General features: G+C 35.8%; 2 protein-coding genes across 3 annotated transcripts; both read right to left on the bottom strand.

The window, feature by feature from the left end:
• Positions 1 to 196: 196 nt before the first annotated feature.
• On the bottom strand, positions 197 to 14,796 carry cdh17 (cadherin 17, LI cadherin (liver-intestine)). 2 transcript variants are annotated; one of them, XM_051130965.1, is made up of 19 exons: positions 14,684 to 14,796; positions 12,740 to 12,802; positions 12,078 to 12,173; positions 11,803 to 11,937; positions 9,107 to 9,245; positions 8,859 to 9,017; positions 8,546 to 8,704; positions 6,082 to 6,281; positions 5,831 to 5,959; positions 5,502 to 5,646; positions 4,169 to 4,384; positions 4,016 to 4,092; positions 3,725 to 3,916; positions 3,373 to 3,617; positions 1,748 to 1,878; positions 1,441 to 1,659; positions 1,228 to 1,338; positions 993 to 1,109; positions 197 to 901 (listed from the first exon to the last, which is right to left on the bottom strand). In XM_051130965.1, the coding sequence occupies exons 2-19, from the start codon at positions 12,782 to 12,784 to the stop codon at positions 810 to 812; spliced, it is 2,607 nt and encodes an 868-aa protein (XP_050986922.1). In that variant the 5' UTR covers positions 12,785 to 12,802; positions 14,684 to 14,796; the 3' UTR covers positions 197 to 809. The 2 variants fall into 2 exon arrangements, with proteins under 2 accessions (XP_050986922.1, XP_050986923.1); XM_051130966.1 differs by lacking the exon at positions 14,684 to 14,796 and adding an exon at positions 14,468 to 14,547.
• A 2,541-nt stretch (positions 14,797 to 17,337) lies between these two features.
• On the bottom strand, positions 17,338 to 20,471 carry gem (GTP binding protein overexpressed in skeletal muscle). The gene is made up of 4 exons (XM_051130981.1): positions 19,894 to 20,471; positions 19,296 to 19,372; positions 19,004 to 19,208; positions 17,338 to 18,012 (listed from the first exon to the last, which is right to left on the bottom strand). The coding sequence occupies exons 1-4, from the start codon at positions 20,207 to 20,209 to the stop codon at positions 17,735 to 17,737; spliced, it is 876 nt and encodes a 291-aa protein (XP_050986938.1). The 5' UTR covers positions 20,210 to 20,471; the 3' UTR covers positions 17,338 to 17,734.
• Positions 20,472 to 22,533: the final 2,062 nt, after the last annotated feature.

The raw sequence follows: 22,533 nt of genomic DNA on the forward strand, positions 1-22,533 counted from the left end.
TGATTTGTCTTTGTTTTTTCATATTCTCTTCTTGACAGTAATATATGTCTCTTTCAAGATCTGCAATCTGTGTTAAAAATTTATAGAAACACAAGGCATACAATTATTTAAGAATTATGTAAGAAGCAATGAACAAGTCTTTACTCATTTCTATTACGTACTCTTGAAAAAATATCCTTAATGTTTTCACGCAGCATCTGGGTCAAAGTTGAACTTTATTTACAGAATGAACAATTTCAGTTTTCTACACATTCTGTGATTTTTATGCCTACTTCAATAATGGAGTTGCACTGCAGAATTAAAGGACATTTCAAAGAACCCGACCTTTGACCTGCACAAGATATTCTCTAGGAGAAAAGTCAAAAACAAAAAATATCACATGGAAACATTTTTACACATTTTAGTTGATTCTTGGACAATGGGGAATAAATAGAAGACTTACATTTTTATAGCTTTAATCCATATGAAATGACAACACACTGTATACTCATGTCTCAAAGTACCTTTTGTACTAAAAATATACCATAAAGACGTTTAAACTCCTTTAAACACTAGGGGGACAACAGTTATATTTATAAACTGGAAAAATATAATAATATATATCTGCCAGGCCACAAGGTAAATAAGTTACTGTTAAAACTGTCAGACGATGCAAATCCTGAACATGAATATTTAGTGATATTAAAAAGTGTTTTAAAAATTAAAAGAAGCAGCACAACCACTTTACAAAATAAAGGTGTGTGTTGAGGGTCATGGATGTCGGTTTGCCTGGGTTGTGTACCGAATAATGTTTGCATGTTATTCCAACTCTAGAGCATTGCTTTAGCCTCTGCAGAAGATGCTGCTCTCTTCTTCTGATCTTTCTTCTTGATTCGATAGGTAACAACGATCATGAGCAGAGCTGGAAGAAAAAACAAAACAAAACATTTTTTCAATTTGCTTCTTTTTACTCTTAAATATTAACAGAGCAAAATGAAACATATCAGTCTTACTGATAAAGCCGAATATTCCTGCCAGGATGCCGATGGTGCTGCTCATGCCCAGCTTCCAGCTGTGAGCTGCTGGCTCGATGTAACAGTAGCCCAATTTAGTGCAGTTACATATGCGCACTATGAAAAAGAAAGAGATAAATCTCCGATTAGATGTCATACCATGTTAAAGTGCTAAAGAGTTTATTAGTGAGTTGGATGTTATATATAAAATAAACAGAGAGGGAAAAAAGTTTACCGTCAAACTTTTGAGTGATACCCATCCCAGCCTTGTCTAAGATGTTGATGGGAACAGTGGCGTTTAGATCAGTTGAGGGCTTCTTCTTTAAAATCAGCTGCGCTGAGTTTCCTGTAGACCCACATACAGGTTTACGTAGTTAAGGCAGTACATAAATTACATACAACAGCCTGTATTTTTAGACTACAGTGGATAAACTGAAGATCTGCTCACCATTCAGAGGTTTGACCTCAAAGTTTTGTGACTTGCGGTTCAGGGAGAAGGTGAAAGGCTCTCCGTAGGGGTCGCTGTCCTTATCGACAGCAGTGAGTGTTAAGGGGGTCATATCCTGAATGCAGATGAAGCCACGTGTCTTCTCCAGTTTGGGGTAGTTGTCGTTCACATCCAGCAGATGAATATCCACCTTCATCTCAGCCTCCTGCTTGTCTCCCTCTGGAAAGAACAGAAATAGATTGTAATATTTACCAAATGACACTCACCTGGAGTGAGTCAATGCATCAGAGATCTGTCGGTTTCTCACCTGTCTCATATGCGATAATTGTGAGAGAGATCTTCTCCACCGTCTCTCTGTCCAGAGCAGCTTTAGTCTTCAGTTCTCCAGAGCCTGCGTCCAGCTCCAGCCAATTATGTTCATCACCTTCCATCTTAAACCTGACAAAAAGAATATTTAAATGCAGGAATTACATAAAATGCATTTAAAATACTAATTAGTACTAAAAAGAGGCTTCCAGAAAGAGAGAGAGAGCTATTTTAAATAACATACAGTGGAGTCGAAAAGTCTTTTACCACTTTGAAAAAATAAAAAATAAAATCAGACTTTTTTTTTCTATTTAAACCTACATTACCAGTCAAAAGTTTTTGAACAGTAAGATTTTTGATGTTTTTTTTTTTTTTTTAAGTTTCTTCTGCTCACCAAGCCTGCATTTATTTGATCCAAAATACAGAAAAAAAATAAAATTTTAATGTTAAAATGTTCAAATTAAAATGTTTTCTATTTGAATATATTTAAAATGTAATTTATTCCTCTGATTTCAAAGCTGAATTTTTAGCATCATTATTCCAGTCTTCAGTGTCACACAATCCTTCAGAAATCATTTTAATACGCTGATTTGCTGTTCAAGTAACATTTATTATTATTATTGTTATGATCAATATTTAAAACAATTGTGTACACTTTGTAGGATTTTTTGATGAATGGAAAGAACCAAAGATCAGGAATTATCTAAAATGAAGTATTGTAAATTTAGAATTGGAGTGTATGTATGAATGTGTGTGTGTATATATATATATATATATATATATGAACATTTTTTTAAATAGAAATTAATACTTTTATTTAGCAAGGATGCTTTAAATTGATCAAAGGTGATGATAAAGACATTCATAATTTCATAAAAGATTTCTATTCCAGATAAATGCTGTTCTTCTGAACATTCTGTTAACAAAAAAACCTGAACTAATTTTACTAAGCTGTTTTAAAAAAAATACATATTTTCTGAGCAGCAAATCAGAATTTACAAATCAGTATTACAATGATTTCTGAAGGATCATGTGACTGGAGTAATGATGCTAAAAATTCAGCTTTGAAATCACAGGAATAAATTACATTTAAAATATATTCAAATAGAAAACAGTTATTTTAAATTGTAAAAATAATATAAAATTGTACTGTTTTTGCTGTGCTTTGGATCAAATAAATGCAGGCTTGGTGAGCAGAAGAGACTTCTTTTAAAACATTAAAAATCTTACTGTTCAAAAACTTTTGACTGCTAGTGTAAATACATAAATAAACTAAATATACCCCCTAAAATGAAGTATTTTTGGAAAAAAACTGACATTACAAGAAGCAAAATTTAAGATTCTGCACAAGCTTTTAATTTTTGTTCAGCTAATGCTCAATCTAAAATTTTAAAGCATAAAATTTTTACCAACAGACCGAATTAAATCGAAATATTAAGTTGAACCATCACCATGCAATATGTGTTCTATTTCTTAAATTATTAAGTTTATAAGTTTCAACATATAATTGCTGGAATAGAGCTCTCTCTTTAATAAACTTAGGAAGTAGCATAATCAAATCACTTCAAACAAATAATCTCATCTTAAATATGAAGATTATGTAGGAGACACAATGCAAAGCATTACTTGATAGTCTTTCCCTCCGGATCCTTGGCTTCAGCTGTCATTATTACGGTTCCAATCGTGATGTTTTCTGGAACGTTGACATGAAGACTCTCCACTTCAAATTTTGGAGGCTCATCCACATCCACCAGCTGAATGACAACAATTGTGGTGGCTCTTTCATCATATTCTACTCCTTTGATCAGGGGCTCGGGATTACGTGCATCAATCTTAAGGTTGAAGACATTCTGGAGCTCGTAATCCAGTGGCTGAAGATAAAGAATATGAAAAAATAAAGAAATATAAAGAGTACAAAAAGCAGAAAACAGAAATGTAGACAGTTTCAACATGAGCCTCGTGAGTGAATTCTTGTTACCCGAGCGATGTAGACTCTGCCCTCTCCAGTGGCTTCATCATCCTTAATGGCGAGGAGGTTATGTGGGTCTCCATCAACGATGTGATACTCCACTTTAGAGCTTCCTGTTCCTGGGTCATCTGCATCTGTGGCTTTGATGGTGAGCAAAGTGGTTCCCACTTCAGCCAGTTCAGGAACACTGTGTGTCCCATACTGCAGTAGGATTTTGTGAATCAGAGCAGAGATTAAGTATTTAATCATTTACCGAGAGAAAGAATGTAATTTATATAAGTAGTAAAATAAAGCATATACATCTTGTTTCTCGAAGACAGGGATCTCATTATTGAGGTCGATGACCTTGATGATGGCTTTACATTCCGTTGTGTGAACTACAAACAAGTGCAAAAGTTAAGCCGCACATTCTTCGTAAAACTGTATTGCAATATGTTCAGTGTGTTTGTTTACCTGTATCAGACACACTGAAGGTAAGCTCATATTGAGGCACCTCTTTCCTTTGGAAGTTTGCAATTGCCACTTTGATTTCGCCATTGCCTTGATCGATGCTGAACATTTTGTCATATGGCTTGGAAGGCACCTGGCTCAGGAGTGTGTAGACTAATAATGAGTTCAGTGTGCCTTCCTTATCACTATCATGAGCAGGCAGAACACCAATTTGATTACCTAAACATGCATATAAAAAAACATTTCAAGTTCAAAAATCAAACTGGCAAAACAGTTAATAAATAAAAAGTAATTTAAAACAAGAAAGTGGAATCCAAAAATCTGAGATCACACTAAGATTTTTCATCTTAAACAAACATTATGATATAAAATCAATGGGTAAACCCAGATAAACCATACGCTGTAAGGATCAAATGTTAGGGTCCCCATAGCAAGGATAATAAAACCTGTTTTTTTTTTACCACATGGGAACATTTTTTTGGTCCCCATGAGGAAAAAAGCATATAAATTATACAAAACGCAGAAAGTTTTCTGTGAAGGTTAGGTTTAGGGTATAGTATGTACCGTTTATGCAGTATAAAATTCATTATGTCTATGGAAAGTCCCTATAAAATATGAAAATCCAACTAGTTTAAGTCAAAAGTTTATATACACCTTGCAAAATCTGCAAAATGTTAGATATTTTACCAAAATAAGAGGGATCATACAAAATGCATGTTATGTTTTATTTAGTACTGACCTGAATAAGATATTTCACATAAAAGACATTTACATTTAGTCCACAAGAGAAAATAACAGTTGAATTAAAAAAAAAAAATTACCCTGTTCAGAAGTTTACATACACTTGATTTTTAAAACTGTGTTGTTACCTGAATGATCCACAGCTGTGTTTATATATTTATTTTTTTGTTTAGTGATAGTTTTTTAGTTTTGTTCATGAGTTCCTTGTTTGTTCTGAACAGTTAAACTACCCGCTGTTCTTCAGAAAAGGTAAATTTAACTTATTTTGTCTTCAGGGGGACATGTAAGTATCTTCTGTAGCTTCTAATGGGCAGTACTAACTTAAAAAAAATAAGGTATTTAGGCATAAGAAGAAAAATGTCCACATCCTCACTCAGTTCAAAAGTTTTCACCCCCCGGCTCTAAATGCATGTACTGTATGTAAACATCTTTTATGTGAAATATCGTATTCAGGCCAGTATTAAATAAAAAAAAATAACACACATTTTGTATAATCGCTCTTATTTCGGTAAAATATTTAAGATTTTGTAGATTCTGCAAGGTGTATGTAAACTTTTGACCTCAACTGTGTTTATAAAGGGTTTCACATTATTACCTATGGGCTCATTCTCTTGCACCTCAAACACAGCTTCATCACACACAGGAGGGTTATCGTTCACATCCTCCACTTCCACATGAATCTCCATCGGTTTTTCCAGCTCAACACCCTGTTCATCTTCTGCCAGGACCACCAATATGTACTAAAACACACACACACATACGTCAGGCTTAAAATGCAAAACTCAGTTTTATACAATAAATAACAAGAAGTGAAATATGTTGAAGCCCACCGATGTAGTCTACAGACTGGTATTGATTATTTTTCTCAGATAATATAGATAATATTGATCTTTTTATTTCAGTTTCTCATGCATTTCTATTTACCATATCTTTCTGTTCTCTATCCAAAGGAGCGGTGACATGGATATCTCCATCTTGATTGATGGTGAAGGGGAAGGCAAATCTTTCTTTCTGTACCAGCCTGTACGATGCGGTGGGATCATTGGCACGCACCTATTACAAAAAAAAAAAAGTAAATAATGTAATGAATTATTTGAAATGATATGAATAAAATTAAAAGTATAAACACTGCCTACATAACATAACAACATCATTGTTTTTAAATCTAGACTTACTGTGGCAAGAAACATAGGGTATTCCCCTTCCAAATTTTCTCTCAGTTTGATTGGTCTAGGCTTGACCCAGAGGTTTTGAAGGATAACTATGTTGACCCGTGTTGTGCTTTTCAAAGCGTTTGGAGCGTCACCTCCCATATCCTCTACACGAACAGTCAACGCATAGTCTGGATCTTGAAGAAGATTCACGTTTCTTCTTTCTGCTCATACCGAAATAAACACTCGTTAGTTTTTAGTTCAATTGTTAGTTCAAAGGACTACTTCACGTCTATTTATTTACTTTATTGACAGGTCGCTCTGGTGCTCACATTTAGGTAGTGAGGTTCAGTCAATAAAATATCATTCCACAGCATGATACAAACTAATGAAGTGACAGGCCTGCACATTTCTATTAGTTGCATGATGTTCATTGATTTGAGCTGGTAATGTGGATGCTGAATGGTATAGTAATCTGGGTTAAATCCAGCTTCATTTCTGAGACTACATTAATCTGCAGTGATGAGGGCTGAACTGCTTGAGCCCAGTTAATGACTGTGTTCTTATTTACAGCACGTGGCACGTTCCACACAGCAGAGTGAGGGAATATAATCACACAAGTGGTCATTCACATTAACACCAGTTTAATCTGAGTGTGTATGTGAGAGCACTGTAATCTTATTCTCAATTACATGTCCTGTTCTCCCTCATGCTTTGATTTGCCCAAAGAGGATCACAAATAGAGGAGAGAGACCCAGATAGTACTTTCATTTGGCCCGTTTAGAAATTTTTTAGTCAAAGTTCTGTTATTCATAGTGAAATGCTAGTAAACAAGTCTGTGAGTCTGGCATGATTATATGCAAAACATTAACTGCTTTTTCAAAACAGCGCTGCGAGCTTAAAACTATGGAAGCTTGTTTTCACCACAGAATAATCTTTTTATCTCACAATTCTGATATTTTATTTCTCGCAGTTTATATCTCAAAATAGGGACTCTTTTTCAGAATTACAAGATATAAACTCAGAATTGCGAGAGATATATACGAAGAGTTCAGATGCAAAAGCCTCTAAATCCATCTGACGTCTTTCTTTAAAAATGCATTTGTATCAGACTCCGATGTATAGGTTTCTACCCAAGTACCGGTAATTCTGATTGGGCTGAGGCTGGGATTTTAGCGAGTTTGAAGTAAAAGTATTTGATAGACATATAATATGTGTCGAGAGCATTCACTCAGTATCATTATCTCATTTTTGACCAACATGGCATTTAGGGGGGTTTTGCATCTGAACTCTTCATATATACTTGTCCAATATAAATTACATTTTTTTATTTTTTAGTCAGTGGCGAAAACAACAAAACAGAATAGAGATAAAAAAAAAAGTCTGAATTGTAAGACATAAACAGAATTCAGTTTTAGTTCCAAGTTAATATCTTTTTTTTTTTTTTTTTTTTTTTTTTTTTAGAATTCTGAGTTTTTAATCACACAATTCAGTTTTTTCCCCTCAAAATTCTGAGTTTACATTACTCAGTTTAGTTTTTAGTCAAAAAGAGTCAAAAAAGAGACTTGTCCCCCTGAAGACTTTTTATCTCATAATTCAGACTTTTCTTCTTGCAACTGCGAGCTGATTCTCACAATTTAGACTTTTGTCTCAAAATTGTGTGGAACATTTTTAATATTAAAAAAGTTGCATGATATTTTTGTCCAATTGCTTAAAGGAACACTCCCCTTTTTTTGAAAATAGGCTCATTGTTCAACTCCCCCTAGAGTTAAACAGTTGAGTTTTACCGTTTTCGAATCCATTCAACCGATCTCCGGGTCTTGCGGTAGCACTTTTAGCATAGCTTAGCATAGATCATTGAATCTGATTAGACCGATATCATCTCGCTCAAAAATGGCCATATATAATGATGATATTTTCCTATTTAAAACTTGACTCTTCTGTAGTTACATCTTGTACTAAGACTGACCGAAAATGAAAAGTTGCGATTTTCTAGGCTGATATGGCTAGGAACTATACTCTCATTCTGGCGTAATAATCAAGGAACTTTGCTGCCGTACCATGGGTGCAGCAGGTGCAATGATATTAGCAGCACCTGAAAGTGACCAGCACTAAGTTTGTGTAGATGCAGAGTTGCAGCCGGCAGAGTTGACGGCTGCATAATATCATTGCGTCTGCTGCAACCAAGGTACAGTTTTGAGCGAGATGCTAACGGTCTAATCAAATTCAATGATCTATGCTAAGCTATGCTAAAAGTGCTACCGCCAGACCCGGAGATCGGCTGAATGAATTTGAAAACGGTAAAACTTTTTAACTTTTTAACGGTTTAACTCTAGGGGAGTTGGACAATAAACCTATTTTCAAAAAAAGTGGAGTGTTCCTTTAAGCAATTGGACAAAAATATCATGCAACTTTTTTAATATTAACAAGCTTGCATACAAAACTGTTAAACTAAATGGAAAATGGCAAATGGAAATGATGTCCTCACCGGCACGTTCAACGCATGAGTAAAAGGGGTTGCTCTCCAGAGGCACGTTGTTCCTTGGAATACAATAGTCCTCAAACTTTCTTCTCAGGACATCAGCACTGCCACGGTCCTCCCCGCGGCTGTACAATATGGTGGGCCTGGCCCTCAGAGACGCTGCTCCTGCAAAACAACATTAAGACACACTTTCATCTTCTTTCAATGAAAACTTATAGTTTGGCACTCAACAAAAAACATAATCATAACTTGTACAATAACAACATATGCACATTTGGGGTTTTCTCTGTATTTTTGTTCAAAATGTGTTGAGACATACCTTCCTCTGTTATAAAGATCTCTCCACTCTCTGGGTTAATGCCAAAGTAAGGAACATTTTCAGGATTGGGGATTTGGCTCACAATGCTGTATCTCAGTTGGGCATTTAATGTAACGGGATCGTCTGCATCGGTAGCAAACACCTGCAGGAATGGAACTCCTGCACGCACACAAGAGTAAAAGCAAAAATGTGTTCATTTGAATTTCATTTAAGTTTCAACGTCCATTGATAATGTGTCTGTTTCTCACCTGCAGGTGAATGCTCTCTGACACTGGCACTGTACTGATTCTCACTAAAGACAGGGGCATTGTTGTTGACATCCACAACTTGCAAGACAACCGAGTAAGGCCCATCAACAGTTTTACCATCTGCTGATTGTGCTTCAATCTGAAAAAAAACCCCACACATAATTAAAAATAAAATAATGTTATACAATTATTATGTGGTTTTACAACCTCATATTAGAGGATTAGTTTTTCTTCAGCTGAAGGGAAATGAAGGTTTTTTCAGGAAAACATTACAGGATTTTTTCCATATAGTGGACTTCAATGGGGATCAGCGGGTTGAAGGTCCAAACTGCAGTTTTAATGCAGCTTCAAAGGGTTTTACATGATCCCAGCCGATTGGTTATTTACTAATAAAAAAATACAAACTATATACTTTTCAGCCACAAATGCTCATCTTGCATTAGCTCTGCAATGCGCATACACGTCTTCACATCTTCACAGATCGCCTAGTCATGCTGGAGAAGTCACGTACACGGTCAGTTCTTCGCCTGTGTACTTAGGCTCAAAAAGTTATGGCGAAAAAAATATTTTCACCTCCAACTTCAAAATAGTCCGACATCGTTGTTTTACCTTTTTTTGTAAGGGCGTGTGACTCACTTTGTAAACACTGGGTCAATACTTCCACTTTCGTCACGCGTGAACTTTCCAATGTGATTACGTAATGCATGAGGTCGCGCAAGTGCAAGACGAGCATTTGTGGTTAAAAAGTATATAAATTTTAATTTTATTTTTTAAAAAATAACCCGTTTCACAAGATAAGACCCATATTTCTTGGCTGGGATCATGTAGAGCCCTTTGACTTCAACCTGTTGGCTACTATATGGAGGAAAATCCTGGAATGTTTTCCTCAGAAACCTTAATTTCTTTTCGACTACTTCGACTACATGAACATCTTGGATGACATAGGGTTGAGTAAATGATCAGAAAATGTTTATACTGGAAGTGAAGTAATCCTTCAGCTATGACGGCATTTTAGTGCCACGTTAATAAAAAATTCTAAGATTACGAGATTAAAGTCGTAATATATTGAGAATAAAGTCAAAATTACGATAACGAAGTTGAAATATTTTGAAAATAAAGTTGAAATTATGAGAAACGTACAATATTTTGACTTTTTTCTCAAAATATTTTGAGTTTATTCTTATAATTCTGTCTTGATTCTCATATTTTCAACTTTATTCTCAAAATAATATGACAATAAAGTCAAAACTATGAGAATAAAGTCTAAATGTTTCAAGAATAAAGTCAAAATTATGAGAATAAAGTCTAAATATTTTGAGAAAAAAAGTCAAAATTACGAGAATTAATTTGTAGCAATTACAAGATTAAAGTTTTAATATTTTGAGAGTATATTCTAGCCTATTGCGCATACAATTGGCCTGGATTAAGAGCACTGGGAGATATTCCAAAATCTCAGCTTTTAAAATCTGTTTATAGCGAAATACAAACAATATGTCTATTACAATAATGTGTTTTCATGCTTCTTTAATGTAGCATGACAGATTGCTGTATTATGACTGTATTAAACATTTATAATTTGTATTTCGTGATAAAACTGACAGAATTTAAGAGCTGAGCTGTGTTATACTAAAAGCAACAAAGCACAAAATTATTGCTATTACTGGGTGGCTGGCACGCTACACTTAATGAATGTAAGACATTAAAATTATGTCCAATCGTTTACTGTATAATTGTTATAATCGTTTATTGTATAACTGTTTACCGTGAATAAAACAGCTTGTGAATAGTCACTTATATGTCTCAGAAAAGACAACAATATAACTCTTGCTAATGAGCTAGAGTCCACGTCAACCTTTAGAACGTTTCATTGTTGTTTTTAATTAACCGTGAGGAATGAAAGACTGGATGCCACAGATGTTTTTGAGAGTAGCTGGTGGAATTTTCACAAAGAAAATTTTCGCCACATTAAAGAGCTTGAAAAACACATTATTGCAAGACACATTGTTTGTATTTTGCTATAAAACTGGCAGATTCTGAAACTTAGACTTTGTTTTATATTAAAAATATCAAAAGCACAAAGCTTATTGCTATTATTGGGTGGCTGGCGCACTACAAATAGGCCTAAAGAATGCAATCGAAGACGTGAAATATTACTTCCAAGCATACTGTCCCTGCGAGTATACACATGATATGATTTCTGCTAATAATCTCACATGTATTCAAATAAATTCCAGTGGCCTGGCAACTTCTCTCAGTTCTCCTAATCTGGGCCATTTGCATGTGCAGGCTATATTTTTTTACAACTTTAATTGCTACCATTTAATTCTCGTAATTTCGACTTTATTCTCAATACATTTTGACTTTAATCTTGTAATTTTAGATATTTTTTTTTACATTTTAAACACCATGGCAGTTAAACACCATCGTGTTTAACTGATGGAACAATGGAATATTTGTACTTAAAAAAAACATTTAAAATAAACTACTGAATGTATTATAGTGATTTTAAATAGTGAAAAGTAAAAGTGACCAATATTTAAAATATAGACTTTCCATATACATATTTTTAATGTAAAACCATATTGCTAAAAATAATCCATGGAAATGTTGCACATCAACAATGTGCTTTGTGCGTAAAAGAAAAGAACAACTTTTTTGTATCTTTTTGACGATTTCGTAATACAATAATAAATTACATCAAGATGGTGGCTTTTCCCAGGGCTCCATTTCAGAGGCTCCTCCAGGAACAGCCAGCCGTCTGAAGAGATACTGATCTTTCCTTCGGTCTCTCCGCTTACATGGAATGTCTCCGCTTTCTCTACAGATGTAAACTGAACAAAGAAAACATTTCTAGAACATTTTCAGTCGATATATTATTGACTATAGACACTGATGATGTTCTAATAAAAATGTAAACCTATGTCTGTCTTCATAACTAACCATTAAAACACAAAATCAAAGCTTATGGTACCTGGTAAATGGCATAGGGCACAGGTGTAGACTCTGGCACATCTAAAACTCGATTTTGTAATGGCCCCTTTTTGTCCTCCAGACCAATCCCATAAGCCTGAGAAAGAGAGAGAGATAAAAAATAATAATTATGAGGCCATATGAAAAATAACACCCTAAGTTGCTGAATTTAAAATGACTTATTGCAAAATCACCATTATAGATAAGCATATTGCCAACTGCTATATTGCCTGTTATCAATCTAGACAATCATGAACAACATTAGTGGCTGAAAATGAGATTTCCCTGCTTACTAATAAAAAAAACATCACATCTGACCACACTTCTCACTAAATAAAGATGTTAAATTACTAAATTATTGTCTTACTGCAATATAAACAGTCATTTATTTAATATCAAGTCAATAATCCATTAAAACTAACTCTGCTTGCTGAATATTTTCCCATTTCTGTGGATTATTTATGTAGAACAAATCATTTAACTTTCCAAGGCCCGAATGAATCCAGATTATTGCTGTACGTCAGGTCTTTGACTGATTAATGGCGTGTGGGCGGAAAAAAAAAGGACTTCAGCACAGTTACTCATTTATGGACTGAATAAAAGATCATAAGGAGACTACAAGGTCACCAAGTTAAAATCCTACTTGCACACACACACACTTACAATGCTGACGAGAAGGGTCAAGGGTAGCAAATATGCACCTCTCATGGTCCCGGGCAACACAACCTGACGGAAAATGAATGAAACACTGTCTTTAATTAAAAACACTTTTATTATAGTTTACAGAAGTGACATTTATTTGTCAAATAACTTTATTAGATGACAACTCCCTGACATGGCTTCTGCTATGCAAACTGAACAATATTAGAGCATGAAGTGGCATCACAAAGTTGCCTGGTCAGAAAACAGACCCATCTGCTTCTTTAATGGTAAACTTCAGTCAATGATTACTATTCACTAGTACTATTCAATCAGTCAAAATGGCAAATATTTCAGCAATATAAGAGATGATTTCCTATGTGTGGAATTTTCTGTTTTATTTTTCGCTGTTATCAAACTAATTGTGTCCCTTTGTGTTAGTCCCTCTGTGCATCTCATATGCATAAAAATAGTACATGAGTGGCATTTGATTGTGACATCACGACTCATCATGAGGCGCAGTGTGTTTTTTTTTTGTTTTTGTTTTTTTACATGAATCGCAACACATAAAAAGGTTATTTAAAGGTCACTTGGCATTCAAGAGTGGGCGGCGCCTCCTGTGCCAGACAGCAATGACTATGTGCGCATGTGTGTTTTTGTGTCACTGCTGTATAACAGTTTATCAGATTTTACAATGTCTGTACTGACAGTTATATTACAAATCCTAGACTTAGAACCAAGACAAATGAACCAATAAATAATTATGTACATGTGGATCCACACATCTGAAACAAGGAGCCAAAACATTGTAATAAAATACTTAAGAACGATTTAGATTAACATTACAATGTCAAATCATGACTACGTCATTTGCTGTGTAAAAGCAGTCTGACATATTTTAGTCACATCATTCAGTCAAGTAAACATGGGACAATTATTAAATAGTAAGCTGGAGAGTAAGAGAGTAAGCTGGAGATCACAGATCAATAAAGGAAGTTGTATTCAGGTGTGGCTCCATACTTCAGCCCTCAATAAATGTATTTATCTAGATAAACAATAAACAGATTTACCTAGAAATGTTTAACTGATCCCACATGTTATGTATGTGAAGACAAAGATATCTAGATAAATCTGCTTGTTTTAGTTGCTGTTTGAGTCTAAAAGTAGATTAACTGTGTCTGTTTTTTACGAAAATATTGTTTTGAAATAAGATGCGAGGTTTAGTGCTTTACAGATACTGGATTTTTATTTCAGTTATATCTGTCGGATCTATTGTGAAAGACAGACACGCCTTGAGACAGATGTAACACAAGGTGACATTGAAGTTAATGTGACCTCTGACAAGCTACTTTAGTTCTACTACTTAAAACTCCTGATCGACATAATATATATATAAATTGGTTGATATTTTCAATTATTTATGAATGAATCGGGACGTTCTGGTGCGCAAGCTGAAATCAGTACTCATGTTCTATGTTATAAACATCAGCTCAACCAGTATCAGTTGTTTTCCAGCATTTTCATTTTTGACTTTTCAAACTCAAAGTGATTTCAATCAAAGATTAAGATATAAAAATGCATTGATAATTCATTAACATTAGGCTAGATGGTTCTAATTACAGTACAGTTTCTAGTATCAAGGTTTGGGAGAACAAGAGGCCCAAGCTTGACCTCTGATGACATTCTGACAATACATGATCAAAAAATATCATATCCGCACACAAATATGCTCAAAAATAAGTTTGCACCTACGACGCTACAGTTTCGATATCTTCAAATGCCCTTCCATATAAGCAGGTCAACACCCTTCTGAAAGCTCAGAGCAAAGTCAAACAAGATCATAACCTAACGTAGGCCTCAAAAGCCACATTTCAATGCAAATGATATATTGATAACTATAACATATGCTTTTAAAATCAGCTTAAACAAAGAGAAAAACTATAAGAAGAAAGGACAAAAGACACAGACCTGTCAGCAGAGCTCCTCTCCTCAAAAGACTGAGCGTCTCAGTCCTGAAGTTCTTCCTGCTTAAGTCAAAGTTTAACTCTGTTTTATTGAGCCTAATCATTATCTACTGATACACTGCTGAAGGGGAGTGGACTGTAAATTTAAGGTATTTTATGGTACTGTTTGGCAAATAGTACACTGGATTGGTGGATGTGTTAATGTGTAAACATCAAGCATTTAATTAAAAGGACAAACAGTGAACATGCATCTAAAAAGCTTTCTCTGTAATCAGAAGCCTTATTCAATCCTTTCTATTTAAGATGATAAGGACAAAGGGGACAAAGCAGAGGACAAGCTTGGACAAAAAGAGAAAATACATCTGAAAACAAGCTGTGTGACTGATGAAAATCACTGTACATTTATAAAGAGCGTAAAGGTCACCTTCACACAGCTGTGTGCTCACAATCTTGAGTAATACAGGCCTGCAATCTATGATCCTTGATCTTTTGAAAGACTGGCTTGGTTGTTCTCCATTTCATCTGATACTGAAAATGAATACATTAGCAAGAACTTTGGTATTCAACAGTGACACTTATAAATAAGCTTTATTTAATTACCTCATGTTGATTCGTTCCAAACCTGCATGGCTTTCGTTTTTCTGTGGAACACAAAAGGTTGTGTTGTTTTGGACACCATTAATGATCATTCTATTGACAATATAACATATAATCTTTTAAAATACAAACACAGAAGAAAGAGTTGATGAAAAATGATTTGAAACGTTTTTTCCTTGTAAGAGTCACTTGGCAATACTTATAAGTTAAAGCAAATATGGATATGAATACTGTAACATATTAACTTCTGATCACTTCCTCTAAAAGTGACCCCTTAAATGGGAATGTCTCAGGTTAAAGGCACCTTGAGTGGTGGTTACTCAAGAATTTCCCATGGTTTTCCATTGACTAATTATTATGCAGCCGTATCAGCACAATGGAGAATAAGAGGGTAAAGGTTAAGATTAGTAGCGATGATACTTACCGCAGGCATTGGTACTGAAACAGGGAAACCTGTTGTGGCTGAGATTAACTATTTCAGTAACACTGGAGTAGATGGAGGTTTGCAGTAATGTTTCATTTAGTCCACCAGCTGTCTCACACATAGCAGATCTGACAGGAAATGGCCTCGTAATGAGCAATACCTGACAATCTGCCATACACAATGTTTGTTCATTTACAGCAAATACTAATAAACAAACAGGTCTGGTTAGCTTTAGTCTTACACAGTTTTAACACATATACTACATTCATAATCATTCATTATCATTCACAGCAGTGATCACACATCAGCTGAATGTGTCATTCGTTTTTCCTTCTCAGCTTTCAAAGGAAAGTAGGAGTGTTTCTGAATAACAGGAACAAATGTGTTCTTGTATTACACACAAATATTCACCAGAAGGAGGTTGTAACGAAAAAATGTTGCTACATACGTTGGTTATCTATTAATTATCTTTACATGTAAAATAAATTAGGGCTCGTTCAAACAAAAATTAATTACTCACCCTCATGCCGTTCCAAACCCGTTAAAGCTTAGTTCATCTTCGAAATACAAATTAAGATATTTCTGATGAATTCCGAGAGTTTTCTGAGGTAATAAGAACACCGTTAAAATAGTCAATGTGATATCAGTGATTCAGCCCTAATGTTATGAAGCTACGAAAATACTTTTTATCCGCAATCCCTGATGAAAAAAACAGCATATGCTGGTAGGCATGTTTTGATGCTGGAATGCTGGTTAGGTAGGTTTTGATGCTGGTTTAAGCTGGTGACCAGCAAAAACCAGCAAAGGACCAGCTTAAACCAGCATCAAAATCTACCTAACCAGCATTTCAGCATCAAAACCTACCTACTAGCATATGCTGGTTTTTTCACCAGGGATGAAAACAAAAATAATGACTTCGTTCAACAATTTCTTCTCTTCCGCGTCAGTTTCCAGAGTACCACAACGTTATTTTTGTTTTCTTAGCACACAGAAAGTATTCTCGTAGCTTCATAACATGACAGTTGAACCAGTGATGTCCCATGGACTATTTTATAGATGTCGTTACTATCTTTCTGAGCCGTTTCCTGCTGAAAAAACAATAGACACCATCACAAAATTGGTAATGGTTTTACTGGTTATAATGGCCCTGGTGGAAAAAAAACAGCATATGCTGGTTAGGTATGTTTTGATACTGGTTTATGCTGGTCATGTCGCTGGTCAAGGACCAGCATAAACCAGCTAAGGACCAGCTTAAGCCAGCATCAAAACATACCTACCCAGCATCAAAACGTACCTACCAGCATATGTTTTTTTTTTTTCTTGTATTGGTTTTAATGGAAACTGTAATGGACTCTGTTGGTCTCTACTGGTAATTGGTGACCTTCTGTTGGTGGCTTGTTAAAACCAATATCATAATGGAATATGTCCCACAACATTTTTAAATGGTTTTAATGGTTAAAAGTTGATGGTTTGTAATGGTATTTCTAGTGGAAACCATTAGAATTTTCTGTGATGGCTCTATTTTTTTCAGCAGGGAAGTGCTTCAGTTTGGCTTTTCTGGATGTGTGCACCTTCAAAAAGACCAAAGTATTTCAGAATTATCATAAAAAAAACAATATTTTATTTCTTTTGAATGCTATATGCCCAAACTGAGCAAAAGCTGGACAAAACATTTCACACACAAGGTACGACAAAGAGGTTTCACAATTCAAAAGCAAATCCATCAGGAAAATCATAAAAAAAAAAGTAAAAGGATCACTTTTAACTTGTTGGGGTTCCCACAAAAACATTTTAGTATTTCATGGCTTTTGAAACATTTAGAGGACGATGGGTAACACTAGAGCGTTCTGTCCTTCACAGAGGGAGCGAGAAGCCTGCAATCGATGCTCTTCTAAAGCACAGTCTAATATAGACATCCATAGCTTTCTTAAAAATCACAAAATGGGAAAAAAACAAACACTTGAACAGATACCTTCCAAAATGTTTGCACCCAAACTCCATACAAATCTTTAAGGGCTGTTCAAAGTCTCTGCACTACAGGCTCATCAGGTCATGACATGATTTAGACTTGAGTTTGAAGGCTGCCTGCTTGTTCTTCTTAGCAACCATTTTGTTAATGAAACGCTTCGCTTTCTTTGGGAGACTCTCTCTGCGCTTTTGAAGAGAACCATGTCTGGTGAGGGAATCTGTGCTGTCTCTTCGCAGACGGAGCTGGCGGATGATGCCTTCAAACAGGGGCCAGACGTTGTGTTGCATTGCTGCTGACGTCTCAATGAACTTACAGTCGAAGACAGCAGCAGACGAACGGCCCTCTGAAAAAATAGAAAATAATAAATACAAATTCTGACTGAAATAAAGGAAAAACAAAAAGAACTGATTAAGAAATTAATCCCGTAAGGGGATTTGCAGATTAAGAAGATTAATTAGTTTTAATGCTACTGATAGAAGTAACTTCAGGATAAAGAGTAGATAAGCACCAACATTATCTCACGACCAATGCGTACGGATTTTACGAGATGGCTAATTCGTACGATTTGTCTAGACCCCAGTGACGGGTAGGTTTAGGGGTGGGGTTAGGGGTAGGTTATTCATAGGAATTCATGCGAATTGAGAAGCTCATAAAATATATACGATTTAGCAAAAATCGTAAAAATTCATGCGGTACGTTTAGGGGTGGGATTAGGAGTAGGTTATTCGTACAAATTCATATAAATTGGGGAACTCGTAAAATACGTATGATTTAGTAAAAATACATACGACTTAGTAAAAATCGTACAAATTTGTGTGACTTTGTCTAGACCCCAGTGACAGGTAGGTTTAGGGGATGGGTTAGGCTAGGTTATTCGTACAAATTCATAAGAATTCATAAGAACTCATAAACATTCATAAAAATTGGGGAACTCATAAAATATGTACTGTTTAGTAAAAAATCCTACAAATTTGTGCAACCTTGTCTAGACCCCATTGACAGATAGGTTCAGGGATGGGGTTAGGGGTAGGTTAATCGTGTGAATTTACACAAATTGGGTTAGGGTTAAAATACATGCGGTTTAGCAAAAATTGTACAGTAGGTTTAGGGGTGGGATTAGAGGTAGGTTATTTGTACAAATAACGAATAACCTAGGGGTGTATCATTACCCCTAACCCCACCCCTAAACCTACCCGTCACTGGGGTCTAGACAAATTGTATTGTAATTGTAAGTGAGATCTTATGAATTAGCAACCTCGTAAAATATGTACGAATTGCTGAGATCGGGTTGGAAGCATTGAATAGTTTTACTATTTCAATTTAAAATCACTTACCACTAATGGACACTTCTCTACAGCGAACCAGGTCACATTTATTGCCGACGAGGATGATGGGAGTGCGGTCGGCCTCGTGCTGGCGTCGAAGCTGCATGCGAAGATCTGCTGCACGAAGGAAGCTTGAACGATCTGTTATGGCGTAAACTATAATGAAAGCGTCTCCTGTCTGCAAACACCGCTCATGCGTCCAGCTTCCCTCATCCTGATGAAAACACAAATCATAACGTCTCAGAACCTCCTCTCACTTTAAGTATAATAACACAAATTTCTATTGAACCAAAGGTGTTACCTGTGAATCCCACGTGTCGAGAAGGGTAACAGTGGCTCTCTCGCCGTCTACTGTTATCGTCTGCTCAAATACTTCACCTGAGAACAATAAAAAGGACAGAGTTGAAACAAGGTTATAAATAGTGGACATTACAAAAAAAAAAAAGTACAAAATTACAATCTGATCCACTTTCCTAAATATGCCTTTTGTGTTAATTTCTCCCCTCCTTTAAAAATATTTCCCTAAAAATGCCTTTGTCAATTTTTCCTGGTCTAGGTGTCTAGCTAAATGTCCAGAAATCATAAAAGGTAACGTAGATATATATTAATAGCTTAAAATATGTATATAAATATATTATAAATATATCACATATGCCTACTTCTATGACCCTAAACTTGTTGTTTTGACTTTCTATATAATTCTACACAAGTGACCATCAGACCAAATGTTTCTATGATGGGAAAACGTTGAAATTATAAATACGTAATAACCTAAATACAACCGCTATCAATAAGCTTCTACCCACATTAAAATCTAAGTGATTAGCCTACATGCGATAGTTTATGTGTCTGCGAAGAGTTGGAGAACAAAGAAAAAGTCCAGTTAATAGTCAACATACCTCCATATAACTCGCACTCGCTGCCCATGCTGTCCGATGCTCCAGCGAATATACTAGCGAGAGCGGATTTCCCCACGCCGCTGTCTCCGAGCAGGACAACCGTGAAGGGTCCGACCGAAGCTGGAGGCGCAGACTCGGTGGATACAGCCGAATCCGAAGAGGCGGACGAGCAGGAACTGGACCTGGACATCCCGATGTCGGGACGCGCGAAGCCATCGCTCAGCAGCTGCCCTCCGTCCGTCCCGCAGATGCTCCACCGGTGCAGGTGATGCTGAACGCGGATACTGTGGCGCCGCATACTCGCCAGCAGCGTCATTTGTGCAATTCGACGACAAACGCTCGCTTAAACGACGATTGTTTCTTTGAATGTGACTGAACAAAGAATTAAACTAAATCGGATGCTCCAAATTGCGCTCCAATAATAGATCCAGTCCCATCCAGCAGAAACCTGCTCAAAGAGATCTAATTGCTCCTGGCTTCTTTGTCTTCAATTAGGAGCACCTGAATGAGGATTGGTGCTGTTTGCCCTGGTAATCCTGCCCGTCTATATTTTGCGCAGTAATGTGCTTTGAGCTCTCAGTGCAGTTCATGGATATATTAAGGTAGCAGTGAGGATTTCCTTGACGTCACTTCTCTCTCCCAATGAGCTGCAGCGGGTCTTTCCTTATACCGCCCGACGGGTGTGAAATACAGAGTTTCACTTGTGCGCATCGAGACGTGATTCTGCAGGGACTTGCAAACTGGGGACCCGAACGAAGCACGTCACAATTGAGAGAAAAAACGATTAAGGGAAATTGTGTTTTTACCCCCTTAAGCTGGCAAAGTTCAAACTTGAGATATTCTGTCTGCATTCTGAGCAGATTTGAGATATTGAGTTTCAACGTTTTTGGCTTCCATAGATTTCTGTAGATAGAACCCTTTTTGTTTTCAAAAAAAAGGTCCAAATGTACACAGCTTACAAAAGTAACATCAACATCACATAATGTAAACAGGTTAACACAGATATAAGAATATGTGAATAACTCAATTTTGACAAAAACGTCAGATAGAACCTTATAATTCCAAATGTTCTGTTAACATTACTGGAATAATAATTCATAACTTTGAGAGAACTTAACCATAATCTTTGTGTTTGGTTCTGTACCTCTGCATCTAAAACTATTTTTTTAGGTTCCCTAAAAAATGTAAAAATGTAAGTGAAATGATCCAGACCAGTTGGATAAAATGAACTGCGGGTGGCATTGTCAATGTCACTGTCAGCGACATTATACAACCTTGATTAGTGTGTTGGTTAACATAGTAAACCAGTTAAGGCCAGGTTAAAGCAGGACACCTAGGCAGGATGGTAGAATATATAAGTGGCTCATTTCAGGACAGCTAATCACATTTAGTAAAGACACAGACAAAATAAACGACATTCTAAGTCACAATACAGTCGAGGTCAAAAGTTTACACACCCCTTGCAGAATCTGCAAAATGTTTATTATTTTACCAAAATAAGAGGGATCATACAAATTGCATGTTATGTTTTACTTATTTCACATAAAATATGTTTACATATAGTCCACAAGATAAAATAATACTTAAATTTAGAAAAATTACCCTGTTCAAAAGTTTATATATGCTTGATTCTTAATACTGTTGTTACCTGAATGATCCACAGCTGTGTTTTTCTGTTTAGTGATAGTTGTTCATGAGTCTCTTGTTTGTCCTAAACAGTTAAACTGCCTGCTGTTCTTCAGAAAAATCTTTCAGGTCCCACAATTTCTTTGATTTTCCAGCATTTTTGTGTATTTGAACTCTTTTCAACAATGACTCTATGATTTTGAGATCCATCTTTTCACACTGAGGTCAACTGAGGGACTCGTATGCAACTATTACAGAAGGTTCAAACACTCACTGAGGCTTCAGAAGGAAATACGATGCATTAAGAGCCGGGGGGTGAAATCTTTTTGAACTTGAAGATCAGGGTAAATTTAACTTAATTTGTCTTAAATTGATATGTAAGTATCTTCTGTAGCTTCTGAAGGGCAGTACTAAATGAAGAAAAAGATATTTAGGCAATATAAGAAAAATGTTCACATTTTCATTCTATTCAAAGGTTTCACCCCCTGGCTCTTAATGCATGGTTTTTTCCTTCTGGAGCATCAGTGAGTGTTTGAACCTTCTGTAATAGTTGCACATGAGTCCATCAGTTGTCCTCGGTGTGAAAAGATGTATCTCAAAATCCTACAGTCATTGTTGGTAAGGGTTCAAATACACAAAAATGCTGAAAAACCAAAGAATTTGTGGGACCTTAAGGATTTTTCTGAAGACAGCAGTCTTTTAAATTCAACATGCCATGCAAACAAATCAAAGGTTCGAGCATACAAGACGACAGATGCTCATGCTCTCTATTTCACTCATGCACAAACGTGCACATAAACACGTACTGAGATACAGATTACATTCACTCTGCTGCCCAAAGAGGGACAAATGACAGATTATAATGAGTTATTAATGTAATTGCTGGATTATGATGACTGTTTCTATATTCAGAATTGATATAGATGAAGGGATTGGATGGATAAGAGAAATGGCAGCAGAGTGCTGGATTACCTCCTTTATTCATTCACTTCTCTAAGAGCGGATCAGAAATAG

Source organism: Labeo rohita, chromosome 16, assembly GCF_022985175.1.
Source record: "Labeo rohita strain BAU-BD-2019 chromosome 16, IGBB_LRoh.1.0, whole genome shotgun sequence".
Lineage (NCBI taxonomy): Eukaryota > Metazoa > Chordata > Actinopteri > Cypriniformes > Cyprinidae > Labeo > Labeo rohita.

Excerpts from the sequence above, each read along its gene's own strand:
- cdh17 (XM_051130965.1), bottom strand. The coding sequence starts at position 12,784 with ATGAGAGGTGCATATTTGCTACCCTTGACCCTTCTCGTCAGCATT. Across the intron at positions 6,282-8,545 it reads CTCATGCGTTGAACGTGCCG|AAAGAAGAAACGTGAATCTT; the intron begins GTGAGGACATCA and ends CGGTATGAGCAG. Across the intron at positions 1,339-1,440 it reads TGAGGTCAAACCTCTGAATG|GAAACTCAGCGCAGCTGATT; the intron begins GTGAGCAGATCT and ends GTGGGTCTACAG.
- gem (XM_051130981.1), bottom strand. The coding sequence starts at position 20,209 with ATGACGCTGCTGGCGAGTATGCGGCGCCACAGTATCCGCGTTCAGCAT. Across the intron at positions 19,373-19,893 it reads CGAGTGCGAGTTATATGGAG|GTGAAGTATTTGAGCAGACG; the intron begins GTATGTTGACTA and ends TATTGTTCTCAG. Across the intron at positions 18,013-19,003 it reads TAGAGAAGTGTCCATTAGTG|AGGGCCGTTCGTCTGCTGCT; the intron begins GTAAGTGATTTT and ends CTATTTTTTCAG.